The 21,535-nt window shown below is 42.3% G+C and overlaps 3 protein-coding genes across 7 annotated transcripts; 2 read left to right on the forward strand and 1 right to left on the reverse strand.

The window, feature by feature from the left end:
* The first annotated feature begins 161 nt into the window (after positions 1-161).
* Positions 162-6,194, forward strand: rsph4a (radial spoke head component 4A). The gene is given in 8 exon segments (XM_090226659.1): positions 162-508; positions 591-810; positions 4,414-4,704; positions 4,790-4,998; positions 5,000-5,234; positions 5,350-5,491; positions 5,629-5,746; positions 5,864-6,194. Coding segments are annotated over 8 exon segments (1,548 nt in total). The 5' UTR covers positions 162-407; the 3' UTR covers positions 6,096-6,194.
* Positions 6,195-6,320: 126 nt separating this feature from the next.
* napaa (N-ethylmaleimide-sensitive factor attachment protein, alpha a) lies at positions 6,321-16,676 on the reverse strand. Of its 5 annotated transcripts, none has more exons than XR_016493245.1 (12): positions 16,461-16,595; positions 14,937-15,019; positions 14,726-14,842; positions 14,495-14,541; positions 14,287-14,341; positions 14,055-14,144; positions 13,896-13,951; positions 13,682-13,766; positions 8,161-8,265; positions 8,007-8,075; positions 7,792-7,842; positions 6,321-7,711 (listed from the first exon to the last, which is right to left on the reverse strand). XR_016493245.1 is itself a non-coding variant. In XM_090226661.1 (12 exons), the coding sequence occupies exons 5-12, from the start codon at positions 14,272-14,274 to the stop codon at positions 7,610-7,612; spliced, it is 537 nt and encodes a 178-aa protein (XP_090082787.1). In that variant the 5' UTR covers positions 14,275-14,341; positions 14,495-14,541; positions 14,726-14,842; positions 14,937-15,019; positions 16,461-16,601; the 3' UTR covers positions 6,321-7,609. The 5 variants fall into 5 exon arrangements, 4 of the variants coding, with proteins under 4 accessions (XP_090082787.1, XP_036823083.1, XP_021446995.2 ...); XM_090226661.1 differs by having other exon boundaries at positions 14,116-14,144; positions 14,235-14,341; positions 16,461-16,601; XM_036967188.2 differs by having other exon boundaries at positions 14,116-14,144.
* Positions 16,665-20,643, forward strand: zbed4l2 (zinc finger BED-type containing 4-like 2). Its single transcript, XM_021591318.3, has 2 exons — positions 16,665-17,010; positions 17,618-20,643. The coding sequence occupies exons 1-2, from the start codon at positions 16,782-16,784 to the stop codon at positions 20,122-20,124; spliced, it is 2,736 nt and encodes a 911-aa protein (XP_021446993.2). The 5' UTR covers positions 16,665-16,781; the 3' UTR covers positions 20,125-20,643.
* The last annotated feature ends 892 nt before the right edge of the window (positions 20,644-21,535 follow it).

Consider the following 21,535-nt stretch of genomic DNA (forward strand, 5'->3'; position numbering starts at 1 on the left):
TTACTGATCAACTCTCTGTCAAAGGTGGTCAGTGAATTCAACCTTTTATTTCATGCTTCGATTGAGACAACCTGCAGCAAGATCCTGCATGTCATTACATTTTTAAAGACTGTTAGGAGTGGAGGATATGCTGCGACTGGTGGACATTCTATGCGTGAAGTACCACAGCAACAGTATTGTTTACCCTAGAAACAGGCCGCTGGTAACGTGGACTTTCTGGTAAGGAACTTGGATAGCAACTTTCAAAAGCTATCTGTTGATATTGGCCTTTTTAATGTTTTGGAAAAGTTTTGATTTTGACGCATGATAAACAATCTAAACTTAACCGCGACACTGTGGCGTACTGGGTGTTAGCGAGTTTTCACAACAGGACCGTTTTCTGTTGTGTTGTTGGGAACGAAAGAAATATGGAGTCAGAGGGAGCACCACTGAACAATCAAAGGGAGCAGACATCGATCTGCTTCAAGGCATTTATGCTAAAAAATAGTACACAAAGTAACCTCAACCTGTGAGTATTTGTATGAGTGCCAGGGTGGATGGGTGATGCTAGCGTGTAAGTAAAGTATGACACTCTTCTCTAACCTTTCCAGCTATGACCATTTTGCACGGGTACTGACCAAGGTGATGGATGAGCGCCCAGAAAATGTGGTTGACGTAATTGAAGACATGAGCCATGAGGTGAAGCGGGGATTGCTGCTGGACAAGCAGAGCACATTGAGAGACATACCTCCGTCGCCTGCTGCACAGCTCCTGGCTGAGCAGCAGATGTTGCTGTTTTCACGGGGAGGGGGTGATGATGGTGACCAAGAGGTAAGGTGGCCAGGGCTACGTTCAGTAGCAGAAATGTAATAGAGCGTTCAATTGAACGGAAACGCTGCAGTACTGAATGACCTGTTGAAAAACAAACACACAATATATACAAAAAGTATGTGGACACCCCTTCAAATTAGTGCATTCAGCTATTTCAGCCACACCCATTGCAGACAGGTGTATGGATTTGAGCACACAGCCATGCAATCTCTGGAGCAGTGGAAACATGTTCTCTGGAGTGATGAGTCACGCTTCACCATCTGAGAGTCTATGGATGAATTTGGAGGATTCCAGGAGAACGCTACCTGCCTGAATGCATAGTGCCAACTGTGAAGTTTGTTGGAGGAGGAATAATGTTCTGGGAATGTTTTTCATGGTTCAGGTTAGGCCCCTTAGTTCCAGTGAAGGGAAATCTTAACGCTACAGCATACATTGGCATTCTAGACGATTCTGTGCTTCCAACTTTGTGGCAACAGTTTGGGGAAGGCCCTTTCCTATTTCAGCATGACAATGCCCCCATGCACAAAGCAAGGTCCATATAGAAATGGTTTGTCGAGATCGGTGTGGAAGAACTTGACTGGCCTGCACATAGCCCTGACCTCAACCCCATCAAACACCTTTGGGATGAATTGGAATGCAGACTGCGAGCCAGACCTCACTAATGCTCTTGTGGCTGAATGGAAGCAAGTTCCCTCAGCAATGTTCCAACATCTAGTGGAAAGCCTTCCCAGAAGAGTGGGGGCTTTTATAGCTACAAAGGAGAGGACCAACTCCATAATAATGGCAATGATTTTGGAACTATTTACCACAGCCAAAATGTCTATATTGTACAAAATTAATTGAGGGAAAAAAATGTAATTTTTGGTCTTAATTTAAGGTTATGGTTAGGCATAAGGTTAGCAGTGGGGTTAGGTTTAACATGAGATTTTAAGATACATTTTAGAAATAACTCTTTGTGGCTGTGGTAACCAGTGACGACCCCGATTTAGGTGTCCTGTCCCCGGAAATGTCCCTGGTTAGTCCTCAGAAAGAAAAAAGCAACTGAAGTTAAATTGAGGCTGATATAGCCAGCCTATCAATAATAAAACGCTATATTCGCATGTAAAAATGCTGTATATCCCTGTACCCAACTCGTTTGCTCCAGCGGCTTTGCAGCCGACCTTCTATGAGAACGTTTGGTTAGTGATACATTGTAACCACCGCATGATCAACCATGCCCATGGTCAGAAAGTGCGTCCAACAGCATAGGCTACCAAACGTGGGTAATTAAAAAATTACTAAATAGGCTAAGGTTAATAAAACGATGGAGGGGTAATACATTTTTGTGTTATAATTAATACAAGTAACGTAAACTCGTACATCGCCTTGGTCCGTACAATTGCCCTTATTTTAGCGCCCCAAAAACGTAATACTTCCAGATCAACTGTAATGTCAATACCATTGTAAAGCACAATTTCTCCCCTTTCCAACAAAATCAATTACATGACCTAAACGTTGCCCCTTTCTGCATAATTCAAGCAGGCAATGAGCCCCGTCGGGTCATTTTTTTTTTTTGGGGGGGGGGGGGGGGGGGGGGGGGACTAATGCGTGATGGTGAGAAGGAGAGATGTGTGGGAAAATAGCTTTTTTTCACTCGATCTGCCCAACTTATCGCCTCTAAAATGTAAATAAAACACTATAAAGAGTTTATATAATGTGTCGTTACATACCTATTTGAAGGTTTGTGTCGAATTTGAATCGGGTTTTAGGGCGGTGCTAAAGTGATCTTAGAAGTAAACAGCGGCTTTGAGAATGATGATCGCATGCAATGATAACGAAAAAAATGACTAGGTATACCCCCGTCACTGTCAGTTTCTTGTTTTTAAAGGGTGATAGAAGTGCTACACCTCGTGGAGAGAGATTGTAAGACAGAAATAGTTGCTTTATGCGTACTGTACGTTACGACATGACACGTCCCGATGTAACGGAGAGTCCGTTTTTTCAACTTTTCTCCAATACTATAGAGCCATTACCATGTCGATCAACTCTTGAATAGAAACCTAGTTCACACCCCCGATTTTGACGTCAACACAGTCGCTACAATCCCATTAGTTTCTTTGTTGCCTCGTTTGAATGTTGCGGTTGCGCACATTTGAACTGAATGGGGTGAGTTTACGTTACTTGAAAGTACTCACTGCCGGTCCGCTCATTGGGCACGGGCAGCCGCCTATGGTGGCATATTGATGAGGGTGGCATTTTATGAGCTAAACTAGCCGATATGCACCACCAACAACAACACAAAAAAACTCACATAATTCTGTCAAAAAATAATTACAATTTCTCTCAAACAGTGGCATATGGGCTTTTTAGGTGTGCGCTGATGTCGCCCTGTGACAAGCCGTGACCGCTTGTCCATTCCCAGCGCGCCTCTCCAGGGTGCTGTTGGAGAGATGCATCGCTGCAGCGCTCCACCAACGTTCCGTCAAAAATCTAACATAAATCATGTAGCAGATATAAGATATGGTAGAAATAGTTTGTGACATTTTCATTAGCCTACATGCTGGAGATAAAAATGTATGACAATGTTATGAGACACTTTTTACATCATGCAGGTTTTTCAGATCAAATAGCCTAACCTAAATGGCACTCAATCAAATAAAAAAAGCGATGTCATTTTAACAAACAACATACCCTAAAAACAGCACAGGTCAAAGTAAAATGGACAATATGGAATGGACAATGACAACTGTTGTCCTTGAGTTTCACCCCATTGTCACGATCAGTGTGGTTTCCTGTTTGTATCCATACATTCTTGACAAGCTGATCATAACGAAAAATACAATTATTCTGCATTTCTCGCGAATAGGCTCACTATAACTCCTTATAACGTTTGGTAGCAGATATTCAGAGCTTAAATAGCCAAATTGATTTGTCACAGGAATCAGGACTAATAAAGCCGATGTAATGGCCTGTTTTACAAACGCTGAGCCTATACCACATGGATGGGCATTCATAAAATTAAATTGTCCAGGCTGGACCAGCCTTGATTTGGCCCAAACAGATGTCTATAAATTACTTATTTTCAACTTGCATTCAGAACCAAACATTTGCCTGATTTAAACATCCGGAAAATACATATTTTCAACGTCAGGAAAATGCGTTTTTCAACATCCGGAAAATAAGTATTTTTAACTTTCATTCAGAACCCAAAACGAACCTGATTCCAACATCCGGAAAATACTTATTTTTCAACGTCCGAAAAAGATGCCTTTTCAACGTCCTGGAAAATATGTATTTTAAACATACAGAAAATATATTTTCACCTTTCATTTTGCTTAAAGGGACTATTCCAGGTTTCGGGCAACATTGGTCTGGCAGAACGGCAAGAACCGGCCCTGATAAGTGCTATAGTGAAAATTGATAGTAAAATATAGTTCCATTCCAATGTTTTTTATATATTTCTGCGCAGTGACACCCCTCATTTTCTTTTACAAAATCAGGTCACTGGTAAGAAAACAAATAAGATAGTGGTCCATTCACTTTACCAAAGACTGATCTGGGGATTGGATGAGCAAGTTGTATAGTGTGATCAATAATTATTTCAATGTGCCTATGTCTCATTAGGTAGAAACACCGCTCCCCAATGTGAGTGAAGTTGGCTTCTTACTGGAGCAGGCTGGAGTGGGACTGGGCAGAGAGGAGACGCTGAGGGTTTTCCTGGCACTCAAGCAGTTGGTAAATTCCCAACCACTAGCACGCTGCCGACTCTGGGGTAAAATCCTGGGCACTGAGGGCAACTATCTTGTTGCTGAGGGTGAGTACAGAGATGAGGAGGAAGGGATTAATGAGGAAACAGCGGAAGACGCAGAAGGAGAACCTCGGAATGATGATGAGGAAGCTGAGGTGGTGGAAGTAGTGAGTTACTGAAAAAACCTGTCTATGTTGCTTTCATATTACGTTTCTTCTTTTATGAAAAATGTATAATGACTTTGCTTTTTAGATTGATACACTCCCAAGATCCACTTTCAAGCCGCCACCTGTGGTGCCAAAGGAGTACAACCGCACAGGTGTGAACAAATTCACTTACTTTGTGTGCAGAGAGTCTGGCCTTCGCTGGATGAGGCTGCCCACTGTCACTCCTACCCAGATTACAGCTGCGCGCCACATCCGCAAATTCTTCACAGGGAGACTGGATGCCCCCATTGTCAGCTCCTTTCCCTGGCAATGAGGCTAACTATTTGCGAGCCCAAATTGCTCGCATCTCTGCCGGCACACAGGTCAGTCCCCTCGGGTTCTACCAGTTTGAAGAGGAGGAAGGTGAGGAGGAAGAGGAGGGAGCCCGGGACAGCTTTGAAGAGAATCCTGACTTTGAGGGTATTCCTGTTCCTGAAATGGCAGAATCTCTATCCACCTGGGTGCACCATGTCCAGCACATTCTCCAACAGGTAACTCTGACTCAAAAACATTCATTTTTTTCTGCATGATTTTGATCAGCCATTTTCAGGTATGCTCCAGACCATTTTTTTTTTGCCCTGTAAATGATCATATGGCCTCTCATAGGGTCGCTGTGTGTGGGTGAACCTGGCTGAGAAGCCTGAGGATGACTTTGAGGAGGAAGCAGATGAAGAGGTGAAGGAGGAGGCTGATGAGCCTGAGCCAGAGGTGGGCCCACCCCTCCTCACACCACTCTCTGAGGATGCAGGTCAGTATATTCTAGTCTGTGTTGGCCTAGGATAAGGTGAAGAGACATTTTCACTCGATTCTGGTAGCATGCTGTCTGTTATAAAACATTTTATGTATTAAACCAATTTTGACTGTTTGCTTGTATGTGCATTTCAGAGATTACCACCACCCCTCCCTGGAGCTCCAAGATGTCCTCCACCCTCATCTCTCAGTTTGCTATTGCAGTGCTACGCTCCAACCTCTGGCCAGGGGCTTATGCTTATGCCAGTGGAAAGTAAGTTTGGGTTCTTTATTTTCTGAATGTTATTCAGGGAATGTTTTGTTATATGTTGTTGTAACTGTGGCATAGACAACATCCCCAATCAAATGTTTTTGTTGTTTCCGAATTTAGGAAGTTTGAGAACATATACCTTGGCTGGGGCTTAAAATTTGCAGGGGAAGCCTACACCCCAACTTTTCCAACAATGCCCCAGCGAGAATACACCAGCGGGCCAGAGATTACAGAGGCCCTGGACCCCAGTCTGGAGGAAGAGCAGGCCCTGAAAGCAGCCATGGAGGAGCAGAAGGCTAACCAAGATGAGACAGAGGGCCTGGGTGGAGATGAAGAGGAGGATGATGATTGAGGAAGACTTTGTAGGAAACAGACACTACATTACAAAATTGAATGTTGACTAAAGCCATAATTTGTCAAGAAAGCACAAATTAAACAATTCGCAGAGCAATGTCCCGTGCCTCTTTTTTTTTTACAATCACAAAGCTGTTTTTGAAGATGAACTGAGAAAATTGTGCATTTAAGTCACATCTTTTTGTTGAATAATCTTTCTTGGACATCAGAGCGTAGTCAGATGTGTTGGCATGGCAGACTCCACTGTTTATTAATTTCAATATGAAGCAGACAAGGAACTCATTACCTCAATGATAAGACCTGTCAGAATGTGTGGGGTGTTCCTTCAATAAGATAGCTCTAACCATAAATGAGCATGACAGAAACTACAGAGAATAAGAAAAATACATCATTTTTAAAATTAATCTAATTCATATTTGATTAATCTGCCATCCCAGTGAATTAGGTTAAAATCCATTCTGTAGATCAAATGAGGCAGACAATTATATGGATAAAGAACTGCTTTTGTTTCACTGCAAACTTGTACATCCTTCAATCACAGTCATCTGTAGCTGTGTAATACAGCTGTTTGAGTAATACATTAATGTACAACATGTTACCTGTTATTAATCAAGCCAGAAGATAACAGAAGATAAGCCAGAAGAAACATGGGATAATACAGGTTAATCCATGGAATCATCCTAGTTCTGCAAATAGCACTGAGGTAATCCAGCTTCCTGCGGAAGAATTAAGAGATCTCCTTTGGAATGACAACAAAAATAGTATCTACAGTATAATAATTAAACAAAATTCTAAATGTTCACAGTGATGATAATAATGATTAAAAGAGGAATGGCTGCTAGTAGACCCACTGAAATAATTATACTCAGAGTTAAAAACACGTGTTCCATCTCTTCCAAAGTCTTAATTCAATATAAGATAGCAACTAACACATTTTTGGTTGATGAGACTTTGCTACTGGGTAACACAACAGCAGCATAATTGAGCAATGACCAATATATTTCAAAGTAGAAGCCTCAATGACAAACACTATTTTTAATGAACTAACCAATTTAAGACATATACTGTATGTTCTAGTAGAATATACTGTTGCCTCTGGAAATGTCCAGGTCAGAAATTACCTAAAACCATTAACACTTAAGACAGTTGTGTGGAGGTACTATTACAGAAAACAACACAACAGAAATAAACTACAAAGTTATTATCCACCTCATTTGATGGGCTAGCTAGTACAGTAGGCTACACCTTTATCTACCTGGTGCTATTCTACACAGGTTTTAGCCAGTAGTTTTTGGGGGGTCTGGGCCAGGACCCATATTGCTTGACAACACGTCACACAGATTGATAAGTGGATAGACAGTTATGAAACACTAAAGGGTTCAATGCCTGGTGATTAAAGGATGAAACCACTCGGAGAGAAAAATGTAAGATTGGTAAGTTATTCAGGAATGTGATGTGATAAAGTTCCAGGAGTAGTGAGGGAGATGATGATGATTAGTAGAGGGGAGGGGATTAGCGAAGGTCGCTCTCGTCATCCTGTATTTGTTTCTTTATCCTAAGTAACATAGTAGTGTTCCACTGATCCAATCTTGAGATGGAGTCAAAGTCCTTCACCTGTTAAGAGAAGTAGAAATGGTTTAATAGACAAACATAAATCAGTTATCATGGGAATGGCAAGTAAAAGAAAAACCTACTGCATCAGTGAATGCGTCAACATCCTGCTCCTCATATGCATCTAGAAGTTTCTGTTAAAATAAGCATAAGACATGTATTGTAGACAATACAACACTCAGGAAATGCCATGTTTTATTTTAGGTTTCTACTAATAACCAGAAATGTTATATTCAGTATCCACTCAGATAAAAAGCGATTTAAATGGCTGTTTAACTTTGAAACACAATAGACTTACCTTAACCAGTTTGCACTCTCTAGCGTCTGAGAAGGCTGGAAACATATCCTCATATCTCTGTACAGACAGCTGTTGGTAGAAAAGAGATATGAACAGGGTCAAAACTAGTACATAGAGGCTGTGTCATGTAGGTATACAGAAATAAAAAGCTCACCCTTGCATTAAGCATGTCCACACAGAAGTGACAAAGAGCTGCTTTGAAGAAGTGGTCTTTAGCGCCATACTTCAACAGGACGCTGTCCATTGCATATGTTCCGATCTAGGAATTACACAAAACAAACTTATAATGAGGTAATTGGGAAAGCCCACTAAGTTAATTGGTGACTTAAATCACCATAATTTACAGTGCATTCGGAAAGTATTCCGACCCCTTGACTTTTTCCACATTTTGTTACGTTACAGCCTTTGCATTTTACGGGCTCCTAACCAAAATGGGCTATTTCTGTATTTTCACATTGTTTGTAACTCATTTTGTACATAATGTTGATGCTGCCATCTATTATGACCGAAAAGAGCTTCTAGTCATCAGAACAGCCATTACTCACCTCGAACTGGACAAAGATAATTTTCTTGTCAAGACAAGGCCCAAATTCCCATCATCAGCGTGAAGAAAAGATAGAGGAAAAGGGGGAGGAGGGCAGGGTGCCTTGTAAGAATTCACAGACGAGTGGTTAAACCACCACTTCCCTCCGTATTATTGGCCAACGTGCCATCATTGGAAAACAAACTGGCCGATCTACAATTAAGACTATCCTACCAACCGGACATTACATAAAAGTAAAATATGAAGTTTCACCGAGACGTGGCTGAACAACGACATCGTCAGGACAGAGCTTATACGCTACCAGTCAAAAGTTTTACAACACCTACTCATTCATGTTTTTTTCTTTATTTTTACTATTTTCTACAAATGTGGAATAATTGTGAAGACATCGAAACTATGAAATCAGGTAGTAACCAAAAGGAAGTGTTAAATTAAAATATATTTTATATTTGAGATTCTTCAAATAGCCACCCTTACACACTCTTGGCATTCTCTCAACAAGCTTCACCTGGAATACTTTTCCAACAGTTTTGGAGTTCCCACAAATGCTGAGCACTTGTTGGCTGCTTTTCCTTAACTCTGCAGTCCGACTCATTCCAAAGCATCTCAATTTGGTTGAGGTCAGGGAATTGTGGAGGCCAGGTCATCTGATGCAGCACTCCATCACTCTCCTTCTTGGTAAAATAGCCCTTACACAGCCTGGAGGTGAGTTGGGTCATTGTCTTGTTGAAAAATTAATGATAGTACCACTAAGCCCAAACCGGATGGCGTGTCGCTGCAAAATGATGTGGTAGCCATGCTGGTTAAGCGTGCCTTGAATTCTAAATAAATCACAGACCGTGTCACCAGCAAAGCACCCCCACACCATAACACCACCTCCTCCTCCATGCTTAAGGTTGGGAACCACACATGCGGAGATCATTCGTTCACCCACACCGTCTCACAAAGACACAGCGGTTGGAACCAAAAATCTCCAATTTGGACTCTAGACCAAAAGGACAAATTTCCACCAGTCTAAATGTCCATTGCTCGTAATACTTGGCCCAAGCAAGTCTTTCCTTCTTATTGGTGTTCTTTAGTAGTGGTTTCTTTGCAGTAATTCGACCATGAAGGCCTAATTCACACAGTCTCCTATGAATAGTTGATGTTGAGCTGTGTCTGTTACTTGAACTCTGAAGCATTTATTTGGGCTGCAATTTCTGAGGCTGGTAACTCCAACGAACTTATCCTCTGCAGCAGAGGTAACTCTGGGTCTTCCATTCCTGTGGCAGTCCTCATGAGAGCCAGTTTCATCATAGCGCTTGATAGTTTTTGCGACTGCACTTGAAGAAACTTTCAAAGGAATGATGGACTGTCGTTTCTCTTCGCTTATTTGAGATGTTCTTGCCATAATATGGACCTGGTATTTTACCAAATAGGACTATCTTCTGTATACCACCCTACCTTGTCACAACACAACTGATTGGCTCAGACTCATTAAGAAGGAAAGCAATTCCACAAATGAACTTTTAAGAAGGCACACCTGTTATTTGAAATGCATTCCAGGTGGCTACCTCATGAAGCTGGTTGAGAGAAATGCCAAGAGTGTGCAAAGCTGTCATCAAGGCAAAGGGTGGCTATTTAAAGAATATCAAAATGATTTGATGAACACTTTTTTTTTAGTTACAACATGATTCCATATGTGTTATTTCATATTTTTGATGTCTTCACAATTATTCTACAATGTAGAAAATAGTCAAATAAAGAAAATCCCTTGATTGAAAAATACATCATGATAAGTTGTAGACCACACCATCTACCAAGAGAGTTCTTATCTATATTATTCGTAGCCATCTTAACCACCACAAACCGATGGTGGCACTAAGACCGCACTCAACGAGCTGTATAAGGCAATAAGCAAACAAGAAAATGCTCATCCAGAAGTGGCGCTCCTAGCGGCCGGGGACTTTAATGCAGGAAACTTAAATCCGTTTTACCCCATTTCTACCAGCATGTCACATGTGCAGCCAGAGGGAAAAAAAACTCTAGAACACCTTTACTATACAAATAGACACATACAAAGCTCTCCCTTGCCCTCCATTTGGCAAATCTGACCATAATCCTATCCTCCTGATTCCTGCTTACGAGCAAAAACTAAAGCAGAAATTACCAGTGACTCACTCAAAAATGGAAGTGGTCGGATGATGCGGATTCTACGCCACAGGACTGTTTTGCTAGCACAGACGGGAATATGTTCCAGGATTCATCCAATGGCATTGAGGAATATACCACCTCAGTCACCAGCTTCGTCAATAAGTGCATCGACGTCGTCCACACAGTACTACATACATGTCCCAACCAGAATTAATGGATTACAGACAACATCCGCACCGAGCTGAAGACTAGAGCTGCCGCTTTCAAGGAGCGGGACACTAATCCGGACGCTTATAAAGAAATCCCAAAATACCCTCAGACGAACCATCAAACAGGCAAAGTGTCAACACAGGACTAAGATTGAATCCTACTATAATGGCTCTGACTCTCATCGGATGTGGCAGGGCTTGAAAAATATTACGGACTACAAAGGGAAACCCAGCAGCGAGCTGCCCAGTGCTGCGAGCCTACCAGACAAGCCAAATGCCTTGTTTTGCTCGCTTCGAGGCAAGCAACACTGAGGCATGCATGAGAGCACCAGATGTTCCAGAAGACTGTGTAATCACGCTCTCCGTGGCCGATGTGAGTAAGACCTTTAAACAGGTCATCATTCACAAAGCCGAGGCCCAGATGGATTACCAGGATGTGTACTCAAAGCATGCGTGGACCAACTGGCAAGTTTCCTCACTGACATTTTCAACCTCTCCCTGTCTAAGTCTGTAATACCTACATGTTTCAAACAGACCACCATAATCCCTGTAACCAAGAAAGCGAAGGTAACCTGCTTAAATTATTACCGCCAGTAGCACTCAAGTCGGTAGCCATGAAGTGCTTTGAAAGGCTGGTCATGGCTCACATCAACACCATCATGCTGGAAACACTAGACCCACTCCAATTCACATACTGCCCTAACAGATCCACAGATGCCATCTCTATTGCACTTCACACTGCCCTTTCCCACCTGCACAAAAGGAACACCCATGTGAGAATGCTTTTCATTGACTACAGCTCAACACCATTGTGCCCACAAAGATAGATCATCATTAAGCAAAGGACCCTGGGACTAAGCACCTCCCTCTGCAACTGGATCCTGGACTTCCTGATGGGCTGCCCCCAGGTGGTAAGGGTAGGCAACAACACATCTGCCACACTAATCCTCAACAATGGGGCCCCTCAGGGGTGGGTGCTTAGTCCCCTCCTGTACACCCTGTTCACCCACGACTGTGTGGCCAAGCACGACTCCAACACCATCATTAAGTTTGCTGACGACACAACAGTGCCTGATCACCAACAATGATGAGACAGCCTATAGGGAGGAAGTCAGACCTGGCAGTCTGGTGCCAAGACAACCTCTCCCTCAATGTGAGCAAGATAAAGGAGCTGAACGTGGAAAAGGAGGGCCGAACAAGCCCCCATTAACATCGACAGGGCTGAAGTGGAGCGGGTCGAGAATTTCAAGTTCCTTAGTGTCCACATCACCAATGAACTATCATGGTCCAAACACACCAAGACAGTCGTGAAGAGGGCACGACAACACCTTTTCTCCCTCAGGAGACTGAAAAGATTTTGCATGGGTGCCCAGATCCTCAAAAAGTTCTACAGCTGCACCATCGAGAGCATCCTGTCCATTTCTATCACCGCCTGTATGGCAACTTCTCGGCATCTGACCGTAAGGCGCTAGAGGGTAGTAGGTACAGCCCAGTAAATCATTGGGGCCAAGATTCCTGACATCCAGGACCTATATACTAGGCGGTGTCAGAGGAAGGCCCAAAATATTGTCAAAGACTCCAGTCACCAGTCAGACTCTTCTCTCTGCTACCGGAGAGCCAAGTTTAGGACCAAAAGGCTCCTTAACAGCTTCTACCCCCAAGCCATAAGACTGCTGAACAATTCAATCAAATGGCCACCCAGACTATTTACATTGAGACCCCTCCTCTTTGTTTTTACACTGCTGCTACTCACTGTTTATTATCTATGTATAGTCACTTTACAATTACCTCAACTAAATTGTACCCCCGCATATAGCCTCAATATTGTTATGTAATTTTCTTGTGCTACTTTATTTTTATTTATTTTTAAAAATTAACTTTAGTTTATTTAGTAAGTATTTTCTTAACTCTATTTCTTGAACTGCATTGTTGGTTAAGGGCTTGTAAGTAAGCATTTCACGGTAAGGTTGTATTCACCGCATATAACAAATACAATTTGATTTGATCTTGTTTCTCATGGTGAGTGTCCTTTAGGTGCCTTTTGGCAAACTCCAAGCGGACTGTCATGTGCCTTTTACTGAGGAGTGGTTTCCGTCTGGCCACTACCATAAAGGTGGAGTAGTGCAGAGATGGTTGTCCTTCTGGAAGGTTCTCCCATCTCCACAGAGGAACTCTGGAGCTCTGTCAGACCAAGACCATTCTCCCACAATTGCTCAGTTTTCCCGGGCGGCCAGCTCTAGGGAGATTCCTGGTGGTTACAAACTTCTTCCATTTAAGAATGATGAGCCACTGTGTTCTTGGGGGCGTTCAATACTGCAGAAATATTTTGCTACCCTTCTCCAGATCTGTGCCACGACACAATCCTCTCTCAGAGCTCTACAGACAAATTATTTGACCTCATGGCTTGGTCTTTGCTCTGACATGCAATGTCAACTGTGGGACTTTACATAGACAGGTGTGTGCCTTTCCAAATCATGACCAATCAATTGCATTTACCACAGGTGGACTCCATTCAGGTTGTTGAAACATCTCAAGGATGCTTAATGGAAACAGGATGCACCCGAGCTCAATTTCAAGTCTCATAGCAAAGGGTCTGAATACTTATGTAAATAAAGTATTTCTAAAAACCTGTTTTCACTTTGTTATTATGGGGTATGGTGTGTAGATTGATGAGGGGGAAAAACAATTCAATACGTTTTCAGATAAGTCTGTAACGTAACAAAATGTGGGAAAAAAAGTCAAGGGGTCTGAATACTTTCTGAATGCAATGTACATGAGTTAATACACACCTGTTCATAAATGTCAATGGCTTTCTGGTACTGTTCCAGTTGGGCAGTGTAGGTGGCAACTTTCAGAAGGCATTTATTTGCAGCACTACAATTAGATTGGCAAGTAGATCATCAGTTCAAAAGACATTTACACAACACCAAGAGAAAGGTATGAAAATTGGGATGGAATACACCAGTAAATCCCATAAGGGATTATGCAAGAAGGTTAAAATACCTCTTTGACTCTTCCCCTTTGTAGTAATCTGCTGCCTGTTCATAGTGACAAATGGCCTGTGGATAAAAAAATATATTTAAAAAAATCACATTTACTTTCCCTGGCCTCTCAATGATATCAAAGGCTGAAATATGTGCGAAAGATCTATGAAAACAGTACATCCAGGCTATATCACAACCGGCCGTGACTGGGAGTCCCATTGGGCCAATTGTGCGCTGACCTGTGTCATCCGGGTTTGGCCGGTGTGGGCTGTCATTGAAAATAAGAATTTGTTCTTATTGACTTGTCTAGTTAAATAAAGGTTAAATAAATTTAAAAAATATATATAAAATACATTACAGGCTATTAGGCTCTTATGAGTGACTGGCCTTATCAACATCTAATAGCTCACTCTCGTAGATCTCAGCAATAGATATGTGGTGTTTGGCTGCGATGGTGAAACGGCCCTGCAGACAAGAAGAAGTGAAATAATAATCAACACACCATACAACTAGTGCTCCTGAACACTAGGCACAAATGTCTATCATTGAGCAGGCTTGAGATGTACTTCTTTATTATTACACTGTGTAGTGAGTGCAGAAATACTCCTAGCTTCTCACCATGTCTGTGTAAATTTCAATGGCTTGGTTCAGGCAGTTGACGGCTTCTGTGGAGATAAAAAGTACATTCAATTAGAAACCCAGTTACATTATAATAGGGCATATACAGTGGCATACATTTTTCAACCCTTGAGAATAGAATAACATTTATGCATGTCTGTCCCATAACCCCAATAATCTTGATAATGCAACAGTAATCTTTTTCAGGGTGTAAAGTAAAACGGGATGTACCCTGTGGGTCTGCTTTTTTGAAAGCATTGCCTGCATCAAGGAAATTGATGGCTCCATCAAGTTTGTTGTCCATCTGCAGATGAAGGTGTGCTGCTTGAGAGAATGCGTTGCCAGCAGCTGGAACAAAATATGAACCAAGATATTATGTTGGTTACACCCCACACCCCTTGCAGTTCTAAATGTCCACTATTCAATTCTAACCAAATCTTACCACTCCAATTCTTGGCCATTTTGAACATGTTTGCTGCCCTCACATATATGTCACAGGCTTCCTCATACTTGCGGGATGAACCTCTGGAGAAAGAGACAGAAAATGTTATTTAGACCTTATACTACATATCACTATTAAAACATGTTGGTCATGACAATGAGGGAACAAGACAAAAAAAGGTGTTGCGGATATTTTTTCCCATCCAATTGGAGACAGATTTTTATGCAAATATTCAAAAATCCGTTTAAAAACAATATGCCCATTTTCCCAACAGAGATGTTCCCATCAAATTGACTTGTTGCGTATACAAGTCTGTGCGTGATGAAGTAGTGCACATAAAATATATTTTGCAGTTAAATTCCCATGTACTGAATAAAAAATACAAGTTAAATGGGTTTGCAAACAATATAGCGATATATAGCGAGTGTGCCAACTCTGGTATTGGCACGTGTTTCTAACCAACAGCACTGTTGGCTAGAGTGCACATGTAGCCTACATGATATTATTATTATGGACAAAAGAGCGAGACTATTTCTGTTTGTCAAATGGCAGCCAAACATCGATTATAGCGTCACCAGAATAAGACCATCGATAGCGCTGTGGGATAGAGCGCATTTGCCAATAGCAGACTATATAAAGCAACAAAAAAATGTGTGATATATCCATCAGTAGAGTGGAAAATGCGATGGAAACCCATTTAACGTGTATGTTTTATTCCGTACATGGGAAATTAACTGCAAAATGTATTTTATTTGCACTACGTCATCGCGCACAGTATTTTATCTGCAACAAGTCCAATTTAATGGAAACATCTCTGTTGGAAAATGCACAGTTTTTAACGCAGATTTTTCAATAGTAGCATGAAAATCTGTTGCCAATTGGATGCTAACAAAGTTTATGATTAAGAAAGCGGCAAATTATGGGATATTCTCGATATTTTAACTTTCCTTACAATCAATCTCAAATCCTCTTTTGAGATTGATTGTAAGGAAAGGAATGTAAGGAATGTTTTGATGCTAATTTCCTCGTTTGATTCCAAAAACTAGAGAAATATATAGGGAAAAAAAAATATCCTAATAATATATACGTTGACTATTAAGTATGGAATAAAGATAATTCAAAAAGAGAGAGAAAAAAAAAGAAAGAGATGATGCTAAACTACTAACTCATGAAACAGAAAAGGAACAGAGATGTTTTTAAACAAGATGACAACAACAACACATTTTGGGGGAGGCAAAAATGAGTTGGCTAAACCAGCAAAGTGACATGACAACACTGTCAGTAGACCACAGTTGAATAGGGAATCTGAGTAGACTGTGGCTAAACATTTGGTGTTAGTTAGTTAACGTTATCGTCACTGTACATAACGTTATTATTTTAGTAATTTTTATTTTGTTTCGCAGCTACATACTTTCTTGTTAAAATACATGTATGGGATCTGGAACAAGTAGCGAACGTTAGCTAATACAAAACAAACACGCTAACGATAGCTACTAAAGGTTGGCTAGGCCAGTTTGAGCTTACCCGAACAACGTCCCAAATCCTCGTGAGGATTTCATCTTTTTATCAGCCTCGGCCATGAGAGTCAAAGCCTCCTTCTCTTTCCCGGAATTATCCATCTTTTTAAAACAAATTATTATTCGTGATCTCTGAAAATCGTACGTGGTGTCCACTGCAGAAAACAGTAAACTCAGTCAAATGTATTTATGTTTAACTATGCGTCACGTCACACTGAAACCGGAAGTGTAAAATCAGGTGATCAGTAATAAAAACACATGGTAGTATGGTACTTTTGTGAGACATTTTAGCAATGGTTATCTATATAATTGACCATTACTACTAACAATGGAAGGCTATAAACCACTCAAAGGAAGTTTATATGGAAGTTTTGGCTTTAAATTGGATGCGAAAGGAATCTTAACAGACAAAAGCATAGTTTACTGTTTCCATTGCGAACAGAGCTTTTCCTACCACCGCAGCAAAACAAGCTTGCAATACCATTTGCGAAAAAAACATCCTCTTGTCACTAAAGCTACACCTAGTGAAGATGTAGAGTCCGACTCGGAAATCACAGGTATTTTTGCATGATCATATGCATTCATTTGGTCGAAATTGTATTTGGTTATTTGAATGTTTCTCTTTTAACTCAGCGCATGCACTTTTGACTGTAACCCAAAGTGTTTGATCAGTTCCCGTTCAAAGGTCTCTAGTTTGATAGAGATGGCCTTATTTTGAATCTACGGGCGCTGTAATTTTATTTAGGTATTCAGATGGAGTTCCGATATTTGTGATACATTTAAAAAAATGAAATGTATATAATAATCACATTTTTCTGGACTCGAGATAATTAGTAGTTGGATATAGTCGTTCATCTCAGGTGAAATATACCATTATCAAAGATCAATGGACCCTAGTCTGAACTGACAGACAGGGCAGGTGCAAAGGGACCTCTAACTCTTTGGTGGAGAAAATATTTCTGTCAGGAGAACATCTTGAGATCCTTAGTCACGTTTTGAGATAGAAAAGGAAATCAATATGCATGATACATTATGGTGTATCATACAATTAGTGCATGTTTTCTGTGCCCTTTTTAATTAGTTGTTATTGCCAAAGTAGTTAAATGGCAATTAGTCACAGATTGACCTAACATTGAACAAATGTGTATTTATCTTGCATTCCAGTGATCTCTGACAACTCTAACATGGATTTCCGAGGGTACCCGTTGTCCAGCAGTCTGGGACCAAATTTGAGGAGAAGGGGGGATCGGGGACCACCAGGACTGGTTCTGGATAGACGCAAGTCTACAGTTTGGAATTACTATATCCAGCTTAATGAGATGTATGTTGAGTGTAATATATGCAAGAGACAGTTGTCTTTTCACAACCGCACTACGACTATGAGGGAGCACCTTGTCCGCAAACATAATATACGTGACAATGGTCCACCTGTACTCCATAACACAGTGGTGGCCTTGGCCCCGATTCCAGCTACATCACTTCAGCCAATGGCCCAGCCCAGATTCCCCTGCAACATCTCCACTACATCTACTACTGCCAACACATTCATGTTCCAGCCAGATTTGCATGTAGTTGTAAAAGAGGAGCAGCAGGATGCTGACTTATCTCCTGAACAAGGGACGGCCAAACGTTCACGAATCACATGTGCTCCCCCAGATGTAGGAGGCGGTGCCAATGCCAACCCTGTCTGCAGCCGAGATTTGGAACCGTCAAATTCAAATACTGGATTACTATACAGTGAGAACAACCACTTTGGTGATAGCAGTCGCAGTGGCACTTGTATCAAGGAATCCAATGATAAGCGAACTGGGTTCCTGACTGACCTAATATTAGAAGTGGTGTACAGGGACTTGCAGCCACTGTCTGTGGTGGAGGAGAGGGGATTTCGTCTTCTATTGAGCTGCTTAGAACCACAGTACCCAGTGCCATCTCCCTCTCAGCTCGGCAGCATTATTTGGCATCGCTATGATGTGCTTAAACTGCAACTGCAGCAGTGTCTTCAGTCTGGCCTGGCACCACGTGGCATATCACTTTGCACTGAATACTGGAGGTCAGCAGCAGGTTGTGAGGTGGGAGCAAGCGGCCGGGTGTTCTTAACTGTAAGTGCACATTTTATTGACAAAGACTGGCGCTTGGCCCGTTGTGTGCTGCAGACCCGTCCCATGACCGTTATCAGAGAGAGGGCTTGTGGAAGTGGGTTCACTCAATTTGGTGACACCCTAAAGGCAGTTCTCTCTGACTTCCATCTCCCCCAGAGCTCTGTTTTCTGTGTTGTGCACAATACTCCCAAGACCTCAAAGGCCAGAGGGACTGCGAATATGGGACTTCAGAAAGAAAATCAAATTGCTGGACCAGGCCAATCACCTCAGGATCTCCCAGAGAGCTGGGTAGCATTACACTGTGCAGGGGAAGCCCTCAAGCTCTGCATCCAGGAAGGACTATGGATGGAACCTGTCAGACAGGCTCTTTCTGAGGCCCGCAGGATTATTTCACATTTCCAGCATGACACACCTGCTGCTGCCGCTCTGATCCACAAAGCAGAAGCTGCTAATAAAGCCGGTGCTTGTCTGGCGCTGGATGACCCAGGGCACTGGGCAACTACTATCGACATGTGTGAAAGTCTGCTAGGGCTGAAATGGGTGGTGAGCTCCGTTCTAGAGGAGCAGAAAGCTGCTCCAAACTTAGTGGACCACCAGTGGCGTCTTCTCCAGGAGCTGGTGCCAGTTCTTAAGACCATGCGCATCGCTGCCTCCTTTTTGAGTGAGGACATAAATGTGTCCATCTCCGCCCTTATGCCGTGCCTGCATGGTGTATTCCGTGTCCTAAGGCAACACATCGCAGAGAGTAGCTGCCCTGTGGCTCGAGGAGTCATGGAGACCGTGCAGTCAGGAATGGAGCGACAGTGGAGACTGGGTGAAGAGGAGGCCTTACTGGACAGCCCTGCCGTCCTCTCCTCATTCCTGGACCCGAGGTTTAAGGAGCTGCGCTTCCTCAGCCCACATGCACGTAGTAAGCTGCACGACAAGGTTAAAGAACTGTTATCTGCTCAAGTGCAAATGAAGGCAGAGGAAATAAGCAGAGAGCGTGATAAAGGCGGTGATGATGAGAAGGGCGAAGAGGGAAGGGAAAGGGGAGTGACTAATATGAGATTGATGAACTCTCAGTCAACAATCGTTCATCTGCAGCCCCCTTCTTATAATCAAGTGAGCCCGGTGGCCAAAACCATGTACGACATACTGCTAGGAGAGGATCCCACTGAGCGAATGCCTGAGGTCCACCAACAGCTGGAGAACTACATTGCAGAGCCTTTGTGCAAACGTAGCCTGTCACCTCTCCACTGGTGGCACTCTAAGGAGCATCGCTTCCCTGCCGTGGCCAGACTTGCCCGTACATTTCTGGCTATTCCTACTACGGCTGTGGCTGCAGACAGAGCTTTTGCTCCTAGAGAGACTACTGTTGCTCAACGCAGGGCCATTCTGGGGCCCCAGCATTTGGATCATATTCTTTTCCTTCACCAGAACAGTGACTATGTGGAGAAACTGATGGGAGGGTCTACGGTGCATGGAGAACGGGGCAGTGACAAGAATGGAGCCAAGAAGACAAGAGAGACTCTGTATCAGTCTTTAGTGTCCTATGAGAGCAAGACTTGGGTGGGAGGGGAGGAGTTGTGAGCTTGTAGTCAGTATCATAGTAAGAACAGAGTTGTGGATATGTACACTCAACATAGGCCTGAGAGAAAATATCCATCCATTCCTGCTTAAGATTTAGCTGATTTCAACTCATCTAGGTAAAAAGTTGAAAAATCAATGACAAGGCAAACAAATAATGCAGCTTTTGGGCTCAAAGCCACACTTGTCTGTTTTTACATGTAAAAAAAGTGTCTGGCCTACTAGCGTCTGGCCCACATATCTACATGTGAGCTGTGAATTTTCATCATAAGTCGTCGTAAAGTGCTTTCAATGTGTACCATACCAAATAATATGTATCCTATATGTAAAGTTGTGAGGAGTTGTTGCACTTTGTCCTTGGTTTGCATGAAGTAAAAACACAGGTTCAGCAGCGAAGCTTGTACAATAATTGCAGCATGATGTTCATTTAGAAGTAAGAAATGTCTCGAACACTATCCGTAAAGAACTGTTGCATTAAAGGAATGGTTCAAGAACATTCAAACAATTTTCAAACAAACAAAAGTATTTAAATAACATTTATTTTAAAACAACACCTGAGTGAGACAAATGTAACTTTCATCAACACTCACACAATAGAGGAAATACCACTTAGTTAAAGCCCAGGACACTTCCTGAACTACAAAAATATAAACCCAACATGTAAAGTGTTGGTCCCATGTTTCATGAGCAGAAAAAAAAATCCCAGAAATGTTCCATGTGCACAAAAGGCTTATTTCTTTCAAATTTTGTGTACAAATTTGTTTACATCCCTGTTAGTGAGCATTTCTCCTTTGCCAAGATAATCCATCCAACAGACAGGTGTGGCGTATCAAGAAGCTGATTAAACAACATGATCATTACACAGGTGTACTCTAAAAGGTGCAGTTTTGTCAAACAACATAATGCCACCGATGTCTCAAGTTTTGAGGGAGCGTGCAATTGCCATGCTGACTGCAGGAATGTCTACCAGAGCTGTTGCCAGAGAATTGAATGTTCATTTCTTTACCATGAGGTGCCTCAAGTCTTTTTACAGAATATGGCAGTGTGTCCAACCAGCCTCACAACCACGGACCACATGTATGGCGTTGTGTGGACGAGCAGTTTGCTGTTGTCAATGTTGTGAACAGAGTGCCCCATGGTGGCGGTGGGGTTATGGTATGGGCAGGCATAAGCTACGAACACAATTGCAATTTATCAATGGCAATTTGAATGCACAGAGATATGACTTCCCGAGGCTCCTTGTCGTGCCATTCTTCCGTTGCGATCACCTTCTGTTTCAGCATGATAATGCACGGCCCCATGCATCAAGGATCTGTACACAATTCCCAGAAGCTGAACATTTCCCAGTTCTTCCATGGCCTGCATATTAACCAGACATGTCACTCATTGAGCATGTTACGACAGCGTGTTGCAG

Source organism: Oncorhynchus mykiss, chromosome 29, assembly GCF_057628025.1.
Source record: "Oncorhynchus mykiss isolate SJ-2025 chromosome 29, ASM5762802v1, whole genome shotgun sequence".
Taxonomy (NCBI): domain Eukaryota; kingdom Metazoa; phylum Chordata; class Actinopteri; order Salmoniformes; family Salmonidae; genus Oncorhynchus; species Oncorhynchus mykiss.